The sequence below is a fragment of the Acipenser ruthenus genome, chromosome 26, assembly GCF_902713425.1.
Source record: "Acipenser ruthenus chromosome 26, fAciRut3.2 maternal haplotype, whole genome shotgun sequence".
In the NCBI taxonomy this organism is placed as follows: Eukaryota; Metazoa; Chordata; class Actinopteri; order Acipenseriformes; family Acipenseridae; genus Acipenser; species Acipenser ruthenus.
Genome location: NC_081214.1, coordinates 24,330,838 through 24,345,004, shown reverse-complemented (window position 1 = coordinate 24,345,004; position 14,167 = coordinate 24,330,838). Strand labels below are relative to the sequence as shown.

Genomic DNA, 14,167 nt, shown 5'->3' with positions numbered 1-14,167 from the left:
AAGAAAGGTTTACTTGACAATACAACTCTCTCAGCGCCTGCACCAATTTGCATCATTATATCAGTTAGGTCATGTAGATCAGGGATTGCTTAGATCGTATAGCAGTTAGGTCATGTAGATCAGGGATTGCTTAGATCGTATAGCAGTTAGGTCATGTAGATCAGGGATTGCTTAGATCGTATATCAGTTAGGTCATGTAGATCAGGGATTGCTTAGATCGTATAGCAGTTAGGTCATGTAGATCAGGGATTGCTTAGATCGTATAGCAATTAGGTCGTGTAGATCTCATTTCCCTGCACATACTGTTCTGCCATTCAGGAACACAACAAGCTACACGTGTAGAGTGCAGTAATCATTGTATGGAGAAACCGTCAGCTCTTTTCATTTCAAATATGCACATATTTCACTTAACAATGACCAAGGTAACTTGTATCTGTACCAGGTACTGTATCTGTACTGTATGTCTGCAGATTCCAATTTGAAGTGCAAAATACAAGCAAAGAACCAAAACACCTTTAACAGAATTAAAGGGATAGCAGTGATCATACTGCTCGTGACAATAAACAGTAACACATCTTTACTGCACCAATATACTCTCCCCTCCAACAAGTGTCCACCCAATACTGACCCAGCAGTCACCAGCGCTTTACCAAACGGTTTAACTACTATCTATCTATATATAATCATAGTTAAACCATATATATGTGTGTATGTTTACATATTTACACGTAACGCCGTTATTATTTGTAATATTATATTGAAACGCCTGAACTGAATTTGAATAGATTTGAACTCATTTTGTCTCATACAGACACAGCACTAGTATTAATAACGTTTGTTAATATACTTGTATAGGGGGTGCTTTCATTCCCTGCCTCTATGACTGCTATCCTGGCAGGGAAGATGCTCTCAGGACGCTGATGGATCAGGTCTGCCATGCGAGGTGGCGTTCTGCAAGGAAACTATTTCAACTGTCACGATTAATGCTTCTGCAAAGCACTGGTGTTTTAAAAGTCAATGAAATCTTAAATTATTTCAATAAATAACACATTTTGAAAAAGGGGGTTCCAAACTGATGAATGGTGAAATTAACTGGTCTGGACACTCTGGGTAATTAATGAATTATTAACTTTGCAAATTACATTTCTAATTAGTCAAGGGAATAACATGGGATTGCTTTTTATTTTTTTCACAGCTTTCACACTTACCATACTAAACAGGGTGTTGATGTGAATCACCTTCCCAGCATACATGCTTCAGTTTCTCTAAGTTTTCGCACAGCTCCGAAAAGGGGTTTCTGTTAATCTCCACATTAATAACATTAAAGGCTTTGTTTCCAGTAAATTGAGAAATTTTGACTGGCATAGTCCAATAAATCAATTGATTTGAAAGAATGCATGAGCACTTAACTACTGTGTTGTGGTGCAGTACAGAAATAAGCCCCTTCCCAGATAGGGAACAGACAATTTAAAGTAAGGGGACTGTTTTAAATGCTGCACACTGCCGCTACAGGTAAGGTGCGTGCTTTATTGATCCATCTAATTGAAAATTAGAGTTTTAAAAAAAAGCTTTTTTGCATGCAGGGCAAATTCCACTACTTACTATCATCTCTCAATTACTCCTACTAGGAATACTGGAACTCATAGCAAACACTAATACTCTGTTTGTATTAGAAACATGTACTGTATATATGGTCTGTTATTACATTAACCAAAACCAGTCGTCTCTGTTCAGCAAAATTAGTTTTTCAGATGTCCCAGACCAGCATTTTAAAGACTAACAACTGTATTCAGAGACTGTGCTGGAGTGTTAGTGCTCACTTAAGTGTGCCACTGGAATGTTTTTTCCTATTAAGATGCAGTTTCATTCACCATCCCTTCCAGAAATAAATGCTACCATATTTGTAAACACACACACTATACTACAAGTCCAATAATTACTATAAATACAAATAGTAGCATCCTTTTAGTTTATAGTGAAATATTTAACCAAGAAAGGCATATATTATACATATCAGAAAGATTCATTCATTGAATAAAATACAGCATGTGCTAAAAGCAGCAAAGCTTTGGCTGTATGAAAAGGTTCATGAAGATCATTATGATAATTAGCCTAGACCATTGCTTGCAAGCGACATTTAGAATATACAAGATATTTCTGTTTGCATGTTTCAGTAGTGCGCATACATCCTAATGACCATCTGCAAGCTTGAAAAATAAAAACACTTACTAGTACTATACATTTAAGAGGATGCATTTAATTTGCATTTAACAAAAGGGATGTTGCAAAGCTAAGTAAATCACAATGAAAGTTAACAATAAATAATTGTTAAAAATAGTCTTCTGCAAAAATAAGCTCTAGGTATTCAATGTTATTGAAGCTGTCTATACCCCCTATATGTTAACCAAAACTATCCGTCTCCAGTTCAATCAAACTGTCACTGGATTTTAGAGAACACTATTACAATTACAAATAAATGATATTTTAGTGTTAAACTGAACATGATTGTGGTACACAGAAACTTAATGTATTACTGTATTAACATTACAGTACAATACTTCTCAAAATATATGAAGCACATTTCTATAACCTCTATACAATATATATATATATCTTTAGCTCGACTGTAAAATAAATGATTTTAAATAGAATATATCTAAGTCCCCCCCACCAATCAGAATCTACATCATAGTATAAATAGTTTATGAAAATCTATATAACGACTTTCACATTTATTTAAAGTAGAAAGTGTTAATATTATGTTAACTGAACAGCCCCCCCGACTGCTTTACAAGAACGCATAACATGATTTAAATGCAAGGATAGATACATTATATATATATTAGATATAGATAGATATATAAGAATCATTATTTAAAAAATAGTATTTTTCCACAGCAATATATACATTCTTAGTTTCACAAATTGTGCACTTCCTAGGCCAGTAGCTTAATGAACTCTCTTCAGTGCTCAGCAATGCCAGCAGTACAGCAGCATCATTGTACAGTTCATACAAGCTGGTGAGGTTTCAAGCAACACATTCAGGGTCTCCATGTCACAGCGTTGCACTTTCTGTTTATTATTCAAATTCAAGGCTTTGCTGTGGGCTTGTGAGGGGCAGCGTCAGGGGCACATACATGTTTCCCTGTTGGCATTATTATCTTTCTTAGCCCCGAAGGCACAAACAAAACGCACCGCTCCAACTATTCAGTGCTGAACGCCAAAGCCCTTTTGTGTTTGCCCAAATAAGGCTAGCCTTCCCCAGTACTTGTACTCTATTCACACTACCCAAAGCCGCTCAGTCAGGTTTTCAGTACAGGTTTATTGTGCATTACTTAGAGAATGGGCTATTAGGTAGTGAATAGGGTATCAATTACATACTTTCTACTATGCTGCAGAGAGTTCTATTAATTGAGCTTCACTGTTAATCTATTGCAAGGAATGTCATTTTATGTCAGTGAGAAGTACATGTCATAATGGGGACTGCCTGCCTGTTTGCTGAGGCATTGTTCCAAATGTGCCAAAGTCGAACGAATATGATTTACAGTTTTAAAACACGCTAAAGTGTCTGCCCCACGGCAATGCTAAACCACAAAAAAAAAAATCTCTTGTCTACTTGTAATGTCAGAAGTCAAAACGGCCGTTTTACTGCCGTTTCAACAAAGTCAGTAATGGGCAGGGACTGAAATAAAGCACAGCCTTGCTTTAAAATATGCCGATAGGAGTCCCAATCACTTCTAGTATATATTTTGCCAAGTAGAACACGAACAGTCGTATGCAATCCTAGTATTAATCAGGGTTCACGAGAGGTAGGTTTTAACCTTCTGAATGATAGGTGCGCAGCATATGGGGCATTTACTAAGGACCTCGGAACACTTCTTGCAGGTGACCAGGTGTCCACAGGGGATGAAGACTATGGCAATGTTTTTGTCCATGCAGACTTTACAGAGCTTCTCCTGCTGTAGTTTCCTCAGCTTCTCCATAGGGTCCTCCTCTGGAAAACACAAATGAAATGACTTCCTTAAAATGCAGGGCCCCATTTAGAAACTAATTATAAAAACAGATACAGGATATGCATTGCTGTCTGCTTACTCCAGTGACTTAATGTTTGTAACATTACTCTTCCTATTCTGTAATAATTATCACTGAAGGTTATGGTTTTGGGGTTTAGATTCACACATGTATGGATGTTATTTGATAATATTTCTGTATTATAAGACTGTATTAAAAATTGAATAAATATTTAAAATAAAAACACACAAACAGATACAGGAACTTGCTACCTAGTTGGATCTAACAAAAACTTAAGTTTGCATTCTCAAAAGTAATAAAACAAAACCAAACAAAAATTGATAAATAGAAACTAACAAAATTACCAGCATCACTACAGTTTGGCCATTTTCAGTAAATATAATTCTTCCACAAGAGGGTGCTTCCAACACCTCAGCTGTGACACCAGAATGAACAGATACGGCATAAGCAAGAATGTAGGCTTATCTATACAAACCTGTGCGTTCAAGTTACCTGTGCACGTTTTACCTATTTTTTCATGTACTAATAGTTTGAAAGGATTAGTCTTTAAATCGCCATCACATATATTTTTTATTTAAAAGTACGCAGCTTGCTCCAAGTTCAGACCACTCCGTCTGATAAAATAAACAGGTTCCACAATCACAAGCTTTAATTGACATCAATGTATTGCGTAATCTTTAATATAAGCTACAATACTTTTCGTCCACCATTAAAGAAATTCCATCTTAAAGCAACATATCGTAGTATTTGCATAATACAATGTCCTTGATGCAGGGAAAGGCCACAGTAATTGGAATGTTATCTACAGAACGAACCACTCAAGTAGAATAAAGCTTGTAAATGCCATCCTTTTTTTTAAATATTTGCTTGTTGTAATTGTATTTTTTCTTTTTTAACTCGACAGCAATGTGATTATATACCGACACCTTCTTTACAGCATTAGACCACATTATAAAATAGAAGTTTACTGCATTACAATAAATAGGCCTACATCAATGATGGAAGATTGATAGATTCATAGGATTACCAGATATGCAACTCAAGTACAACAGAAAAAAAAAATAATAAAGGATACTTTTGTGAAAGTCCTACCCTCTTTATCTTGTGTTTCCTCTGACTCACTTTCAGCCCTGGTCAGGTCACTGATCAGAGCTTCCACTGAATCATACTCCATCCCAGTCTTACAAACCCTCTCCCGGGCTGTTCTCTCAACTTCTGCAGCATCGAAGCCCATCTCCAGAGCCCTCTGCACTACAGAGGACTGCATGATGCCCGAATCTGTGAAAGATTAAGAGAAATAAAAACACAAATCCACCCAAACACTGGTACTGCAAAATCCAATGGTGCAATGTAAATAGCCTGAGCTTCCTTCAATCCTCTGAAACAAAAGAGATCAATAAAAACAGGCAAATACCTTCTTGTCGTACTGCCAGTCCATTTGGAACACGTTCTGCCTGTGAAATAAATAGAAGAATTGTGACACGTTAATAAAACGTACACACGTGCTCAATATAACGTTAGGGGACAAATAGCAACCTGTTTTAACGTTTCGTTACATGCACAAAACGCTCTCTAGGTTAACACATCAAATATTTGAATAAATACATGCCCAGCCATGGCTTAAAATACGAAATGAGAGATTTTCATTATCATGAAACAGTGACCTACAGCCACTCTATGTACATGCAAAACTGTACCACACTAAGATACTTGATGCCATAACTACGCTTTGTAGATTCGATACTTATCTAAAGTGTGATGTGCATATATCAATAGGCATTACCTGGGCTATGCATGCATACCATCTTACCACAACTTCAAGGTTTCTGTAAAAAACCTGATTCTGTTCAGAGAGAGAGGCAGTGAAGGAGAATAAGGGATGCTTGGAAGCTTACACTTACAGCAGAGTTCCTGCAGGGATTTCCCAACTGGATACTGTTCACAAACGCTTGGCCTTTCTCCGCAATAAGAAAGTTACACCTGTTTAAAAATAAGCAAGGAAATAAAAGTGCACAACGACGTTAAACTGAAATCATCTGTACAGCACTTGGCAGTGACAAGATACAGATACAGTATCCTCCAGATATAGGTTCTGATTTTAAATACTGCATTTAAAATTATTTACCCTGGATAGTATTTGGCATGTTCCTCCCAGGGGTCCTCATCAGCCTGCCAGCCCTTCAGACCCCCTGCACATTGGAAACACATCACCTTGTCCAGCTCACCTGAAAGGACACACAATTTAACACACATTACGAACATACTGCACGTGTGCCTGACAATGCAGAACTGGAGTTGTATCAGAAAAAAACAGGTACATTACAATGATCTACTGCATGTACATGTAAATATAGAAGTGTGACATACATACAGACACTAAACATTGAAGTGTCACATAAGCGCTACTTATTTCAAAGTTAGAACTTAAGTGTAATACATGCTTTTTATTTGGTTAGATGACCCATTCCACGTCATGTGTGTTACAGCAACATTTAACTGGAAATCACTCCTTAAGAGTTTTAAAAAATATTAAAATTGTTTCCTTTAGGAGGCTTTTTGCCTATATAAAACTTTTCAAAAATATGCGTTACACCAAGTCTTCAGCCTACATTACAATGCAGAATGGTAAAACATGCAATGTGCAATGGGTCAGATACATTCTATAAAAATACGCTACCTGTACTGTAAAACCCAGCCCTCGCCAGCCTCTCTGGGTCGACGGGATGCTGCTGGCCAGTGAAGCTGCGGAGACGCTCCTCATAGGATCCCATGTACGGAACTGTATCCATTTCAGGGGGCTGCTGGCAAGGAATGTTCCCCACTTCGTGGCCCAGGATGAAGAAGCAGTTGCTGAAGTGCCTCTCGTGCTCCATCCAGGCTTCATCTCCAGGCTCCCAGTTCCCCAGCATGCCACCACAGCAGAAGCACTCGACCCGGTCCCTGGAGTTGGTGTAATAGAACCCGGCCTGGGCCAGCTCCCGGGGCCTCACAGGGGCAGACGGGGGCCACGATTGGAAGGTGTCCAGCCTGGCTTCCTCTCTGCACATGTCAGGGTGTTTCGGATAGTCAGTCTCGTCCACAACCTCTCCCGTTCGCAGGCGGTACTCCAGATCCTCTCTTTCCTCGTCGTACGCAGCACTGTTGGTTGATGGGGCCGCGTGTCCGTTGAGCGTGGCTGGCTGGGAGGGGACTCTCTGCGTGCAGCTCAGGTAGGTGCAGCAAGGGGACACCTGTTGATGCCTCTCTACAGGGGCGTCTCCACTGCTCCAGTTCTCCACAGTGTGATTGCAGCTGAAGCACCTGACCCGGTCGGAGTTGCCTGTGAAGAAAAAGCCAGCTCTGGCCAGCCTCTGATGAGATACCAGGTTATCCTTGGGGAAGTTATGGAATGACTGGAGCCGTGTGTGGATTTCAGACATGTCCCCACAGTTGTCCGATTCAAGGTCGTTGTCAGACTGGGAATAAGCCATATCGCAGATGTTTGCAAAGATAAGATAGAAATCTGTAAGATACAAATATAATATATTAGTATTTATAAAACTGGATTAAAAGAATGAACAGTGAAGGATCTGTATAATGCACAGGGTGCAGATTTATTTCTACTGCAGCACTGACCCTCAAATTATTGTTAATAATTGTCACTCCATTCCCCCTGAATTAAGATTAAACGTGTCGGAGGACTGGCAGAATTTGGTATTATATTTAAAGGTGGTATTTTGGTTGTGCAGGTTTCTATCTTGTTTAGATACACCTAACAGGGTTGGTCTGTGTCTTATTTAGCCATGGCAACAGTAACCACAGTGCAAGTATCCTGTGCCTTTAAGAGATTCCGAGAGTCACATGCAGCCCGGATAGAGGCATGTGAGAGGGAGGAGGAACACTGTGTACTCTGTGAGATTATGACTCACAGGAGCCACCCAGCTCAAACAGCTATAGCTTGAACATAGCTTTCCACAATTAGGGTGCAGTAAGGCGCTAGATTCCTTCTGTTGAGAAAACAATCGTTGCTAAGAATTATTACCATTAACCATTTTGAATGCTGTTGTACACAACACATGGTTCAAACTCAGGTGTCCTGATTCAGCAGAGCAAAAAAAACTGCATGGGCAGGCTGTTAAAATCCTATCCTCCATTTTGTCAGAGGCTCTTGCTTATTTTTCCAGTTGTCTCAGACAAGCACATTGTCCTTGTCAAACCAGTTTCCCCACCCAGGATCTAATCTCACAACAATTATTAGTTTAAATAACTAACAATTGTTTGTTAATACAGTCCCAAATGGATGATCCTAGACCAATTAAACCTGACACATCTCAAACCAAACAAGTATGCAATTGCAATTGACCTATAGCATAAATAGCAAACATTTTTAATGGAACTCTGCCAGTAGTGGTAACAGAGTACTGTGAAAATCTGCTGCTGTCAAGGTCTGGCCTGACTGTTGAAGCAGTCTCTTTCTTTCTGTAAGCAACAGAAAACATCTCTGTTCATCATCTTCTATTAAAGGACATCTGGTTATTATTTCTGCACATCACTCAGGTTCCTAAATAAGAACATTGTGTCATTTTAGTTGAATTTTAGGATTTTTCTCCTTTCAAAAGAGTAGGAGTTAGTTAAGAAATGGAGAGGCTATTGTAAGAATCATTACTTTATACACTACCCACAACCAAGCACGGGACACTGTGTGTATGCGTGTGTGTGTCCGTGCGTGCGTGCGTGCGTCTGTGTGTGTGTATCACTGACACGATACCCGAGTGAGGCTAGTCTAAAAGGATTAGCGAGTTGCGCTTCACAAAATGTTAAAGCAGGGAAGTAAGATGAAGCCATAGAAACTGAAGTGGGAAGCGAAAAACTGGATCAGTGTGAGAATGGCTTTTTCTTCTCTTAGTGCCCAATTACTGTGGGCATTCACCCATTTTCTCATGGATTTTAAATGCCTAATTTGACTGTTGCTGTAACCCATGTACCAACCAGGAGAAATGATCAACAGCCAGGCAACTGGAGGTGTCTGGCTTCGTTCACCCTGACCAGTAGAGCTCGCTGTGGGGCGGTGAGGCAGACCAACACCAGAACCCCTTCCATGGGAGCTCAAAGGACAATGCAGCACTGCCAGTGAACCGCTAAACAAGATCTGTATTTGAACCAGACTCACCCTGCACGCCATGCAGGAGTGCCTTTACTGGGCGAGTTGTGCAACTATGGACACAAATACTGCAGGTCTTCAAACTAACATTCAGAGTTGCTCCTTGCTAGTCTTGAAACATTACCGCTTTACACACTGGAGTAACAAGCTTTGGGAAAATAAATAAGGAAAGTGCCTGTGTGTCTTAAAATCAGCATCACTTTTTCAGTTCAAGCTAAAAACTTTAGTCAGAGAGCATTAATGTTATATTAGCAAATGCGGTATTGAGATCGTACAGTAGATCATACTTCTTTGTGAACTGGCACAATCAACTAGACATGCAAAACTTTCAGACGGAAAGGTGGTCAGACAGACAGACAAACAGAAGGGACGTCACTGAACTTGTATTAAAAACTTTCTTAGCAAGCTGCGTCCCAACTGGACAAGCAGGACATGTGTAACATATGGACAGGGCCTGTGCATCACCAGCGGGGATAATACGTCTCTGTGGGTGCTGAGGAAGATGAGGAAGCCACACCGTAAAGGAAATTATTCATGTAAAGGGGGCATTGTTTTAAGATCTTGATTCTTGGAACCAATGTTCATTCTTCAATTCCTGTTTTTTTTTTTTCCCACAGATGTAAAAACCACTTCATTAATTTTTAACACAAAGCCTTGGTTTAAAGTCTAGTCGCTCATAATTATCCTTCATTGTTAACCATTAACTTAAATCAGATATGTTTTAAAACCTTTTATATCAGGCTCTTTTACTTTTCAATTGTAGATGGTGCAGATTATACATAAATTACCATTTTTTAAATGTTGTTTTTGTTATGCTTACAAGATAAACAGTTTTAGGCACTCCCAACAGAAATAACATGGCTGCTCTGTGGTAATAACAAATATAGAAATACAATTCATGTCTGCTTTCAAAGGATTTGTTTTTTTCCCTTCTATCAAAAAAAGGAGAGGTTGATGGTATGGGCCCAGGTAAAAGTACCAGATTGGGGCGCGGGGGTGGATCTGTAGGGGGAAGTTTGAGTGGTTGGGTGAAGGCATCGCATGTGGATTTTTTTCGTTCTCAGTCTAATAACAAGATACCTGTATTGTTTATAGTGAAGTCCCGGGAAAGTTTCAGAGAATCCCTTGGAATTTCAGCAGAATCCCCTCAGGTAGTTTGTACCACAAAAAAAAAAAAAAAAAAAAAACACTGACATGAGGTAACTTGTACAGAAATACAGATTCACAACCTATTTTTATTTTCTTTTCAGCAGGGAAATTTTTATTTAATAAAAGACAAACTTAGGCAGTCTGTAAACTAACTTAGTTTGGTGTTCTCAAGCATGCTTCTCTGTCAAATGCTGGTATTGACCTTCTCTTTAAAGTGTCATTTGCTATACACCCATGAGGTTTACAGGGGTACAATACCTTGATTTTAAGAGACTTTAAAAAACAGACTGGGTATTTCTGTATTGATCCCTCTACATTATACTTTGATAAATGAGTTTATAACTTTTCATGGAGCAGGTCAATTTGACTACAGCGAGCAGGGCATCCAGTGGTATTTCTTGAGACAAACTGTGCGTCTCATTGTGCTACACAACTCATTGGATTTAGTCATCTAAGAATGCGAAAATGTATTTCATACAATTAATGTAAACGTTTAGGTTTTTGGCAACTACACCTATTAAAGTCTTTCCATTTGTACTTAATTTGTGTTTTTCCTGCTCTCTCGTTTGCGCACTGCACTATCTGGACAATATTAATGCCGCGTTGGTTATCTTGCGCGTAACGCGTCAGCGATTTATCATATTAGAAAATAAAACGTTTGCAACGCAGATGATGCCACCTCACCTCACCTCACCAGCAGCATTCTGCTGTCACGACAGTTTAACTTTCACCTATTCACACAACAGCTACACATTTAGAACCAAAAATAATAACGCTACAACGACACATACCTCTTGTTAAGGTGTAGTAAATTACTCCAGTCAACCGAATGGTATTCGTTTTACTGCATCTGCTGTTACAAATTACACATTTCTGAAGCTGTCAGGACCCTGCAAAAATGAACCAAGCCCGTCCCTAATTTAAATCTCCACTACGTCCACTTGTACTGTATTAATTATACGCTTAGTGTCCCTTTGTTGTGTTTAAATAAGAGTAAAACAAAAACAAAATCATTTCTACAGCAAAATATGTTACTTTCAATGCTTTACAGTATCGCTGTTTGCTTTTTCTACACTTTCGATATGTTTAGACAGTACAGTACACGTGATTGTTCATGCTAGTTAACTGGTTACCAGTACTCTTAGACAAACATCTTTTCTCCTTTCTAGAATATTCTGAATACTTACAGTACCTTTCCGCTGTACGCCAAACAACGTCTTCCTTCGCCTGAGTGGAAGAGAAAGCAACCCGTCCCGTCTGTCAACCATAAACTGACGTTCGCGTTGAACGTCACATGAACGCAACCAATAGGGTGACACTGACAGGACATTTTTTTGTTAATGGTTTATTGTGAAAGAGAACAAACACATTCTTCTTTTTGGATAATTTATGTTGCAAAACTATTATATACATATACATATACATACATACATACATTATATATATATAGGTTGATAAAAAGAAATATTAAAAAAAATAATTTACACAAAGTTTAAACATATATATATATATATATATATATATATATATATATATATATATATATATATATGATTGTTATACTAGCTATATCATGGCACAGTGCAGGTTCACCAGATAAATGCTCACCAGGCGTGATGCATCAACTCTTCAGACTGTGTGAGCTTACCGTTTATTTAAAAACATGTTTTAATGTTGTGCTGCACCTGTCTTGATTGGAACGACTAATTAGACAACAGTAAACTAATCTGATGGCACACCTGTTTGCTAGCTGTTAGTTCCTGACCCAGCATACAAAGCAGAAGCAGCAGCATTGTTTTTTTTTTATGTTGGACCGGATTTGCTATACATCATGGCAATGGCAAAATTCCCCTAAACCCCACAAGTTTCAAGTTGTTACCATATCCCTTTTCAAAAGCTATTCTTAATTAAGTTAAGTAAGTTAATAGAGAACTGATAGTACCATGTAAATGGTCACATTTATTGTGTTTCTCAGAAATCAATGCAGAAATGACATGTCCATATACCACTGGCACTTAAAAGCCATTTGAAAATAGACGTGTTCATTTTCAAGTCAAATCAATTTGGGAAGACGTGGATCCTAGAGGAGGACGCATAGCCGCAGAAGCCGCTCCACAACACATTCCAAGATGAAGAATTCACTTCTCTGCCTACTGACTGGGAATGAAATGCCTCTGTATTTTGCATTTTGTAACTTACATTAATAAAGCTGTTAAACTTGTTTGAGTCGTAATATAGTTTCTTAAATCATGAACTATTTCTACATGTGATTTATTTTTATTTTTATTTGAACTAATATAAATATTTGGCCATTACCAGGTGTAAAGGTTAATTTATTTCTTTTTTTCCCCCCTATGAAACATGTTTAATTAAAAGGTAGTGAAGCTCAACTGAAAGACACTGGTAATAATACGACTTCCTTGTTTTCTTGTCACATCGGGTGCCAAAGGGGGACCTCTAGTGGCAAGCACTTTCATTTTTGACAATGCCATTTTACAAACCTGAAGGATGAAACCAATTAATGAGACTGGAAATCAATCACTGGTATACAGGCCTAACATTTCAAATGGGTGGTCCTTGTAAGTAAGCATGGGTTATTGTAATGCACAACGATAAACAAATCAATTCCTAACTGAAAGTAAAATATACATTAACACTCTACCATAATGTATGTTTTAGTAAATGTATCACATGCATATTCCTGGATGCTGGCGTTTGTATGTGGCTTTGATGTGCAAAACAACAACACAAATATACCAAAAAAAAAGGTGTGTTTTAAAAGTAGCGTGCGTTTTTCTACAAAGCGTTCATGTTACTAAAAGTAATGTGCATTTTTTTTTTTACCAAGTGTGCATCTTTCTATAGTGTGCCGCCTCTCTCTAAAAGTAGCGTGCATATTTTTTTTTTAAATTAAGCGCACATCTTCCAAAACGTAGGGTCCATTTTGTTCAAAGCAACACCTAGTATGCAACTAAGTTGGGTAGAGAAATGTTTTGTGTTGGCGTTGTAGTACTGTGTTGTACTTGATCGATTTTACTCGAAACGTTTCATATTCTCTGCCTTGTACAAACTTCACGACACAAGCTCCGAGACAAAAACCTGTTGCGATATAAACTCACCCAGCTCGTCCCGGCATGCAGCTGCACGTGTCCTTTGACCCGGGGCTTTGTGCTAAACATCCGGGCTAAGTGCGGTATAGTGGGGAAGATGGCGGCGTTGGTGGTACCTGCTGATTGGATCAGAAACTGGGAAAAATCGGGGAAAAATGAGTTGTGAGTTGCAATCTTTTGTGATGTTAACAAAATATGTGAAGAAACGAGTATGCTTACAAGGGACGCGAAACTGACCGGGTCGATGTCTGTAAAGTACGTTACCAGAACGGGTTAAACTAGTACTTTCTGCATTGTCTCCATCTCCACCTAGTTACTCTCTCAGAGCCGTGCGAGATTAATACAGGGGATCGAGGTATTAAAGCGGGATAAGCAACAGGAGATGGGACGTTCCTTTCAGCAAATTGCATGGCAATACCTTAGATGAATATAGCAAACTGAGAGGTTGAAAAAAAGCGCTTTCTAATCAACCTCAACGCCTTGTCCTGGGCGCCCGATCGAGTTTCATCGCGCTCCACTTTTTGCGTGTGGATTTTTTTGTGTTGCACACTTTACTGTACAGAGGCGTGGGACAAATAAGTAAACTTACCCAGTCAGTAAGAACATTAAAGAGTTATTGCACCTACAGTAAACTCCATCCGATTTCGTGTTTTTAACACAGGTATGCTGTGTGCATATATAATATAGCGAGGGATATTAAACAATGTGACTATTGATATTTTCAACCAAATAATGT

At 38.7% G+C, this 14,167-nt stretch overlaps 2 protein-coding genes across 9 annotated transcripts in view; one reads left to right on the top strand and one right to left on the bottom strand.

Annotated features, from left to right (window-relative positions):
• Positions 1-2,237: 2,237 nt before the first annotated feature.
• On the bottom strand, positions 2,238-13,492 carry LOC117430831 (E3 ubiquitin-protein ligase XIAP-like). 6 transcript variants are annotated; one of them, XM_059001419.1, is made up of 7 exons: positions 13,441-13,492; positions 6,710-7,534; positions 6,158-6,257; positions 5,928-6,012; positions 5,447-5,486; positions 5,125-5,310; positions 2,238-3,994 (listed from the first exon to the last, which is right to left on the bottom strand). In XM_059001419.1, exons 2-7 carry the CDS (start codon positions 7,500-7,502, stop codon positions 3,801-3,803), a joined length of 1,398 nt encoding a protein of 465 aa, XP_058857402.1. In that variant the 5' UTR covers positions 7,503-7,534; positions 13,441-13,492; the 3' UTR covers positions 2,238-3,800. The 6 variants fall into 6 exon arrangements, with proteins under 6 accessions (XP_058857402.1, XP_033907228.3, XP_058857398.1 ...); XM_034051337.3 differs by lacking the exon at positions 13,441-13,492 and adding an exon at positions 11,514-11,645; XM_059001415.1 differs by lacking the exon at positions 13,441-13,492 and adding an exon at positions 11,514-11,641 and having other exon boundaries at positions 5,934-6,012.
• Positions 13,464-14,167, top strand: part of LOC117430430 (THO complex subunit 2-like) — a 40,554-nt gene continuing 39,850 nt past the window's right edge. For 2 of the 3 annotated variants that reach the window (XM_034902651.2, XM_034902650.2), the window contains exon 1: positions 13,464-13,593. In XM_034902651.2, coding sequence (XP_034758542.2) covers positions 13,529-13,593 — 65 coding nt within the window. In that variant the 5' untranslated portion in view covers positions 13,464-13,528. The remainder of the gene's footprint in view (positions 13,594-14,167) is intronic. The other variant, XR_009308972.1, reaches the window with a different exon arrangement.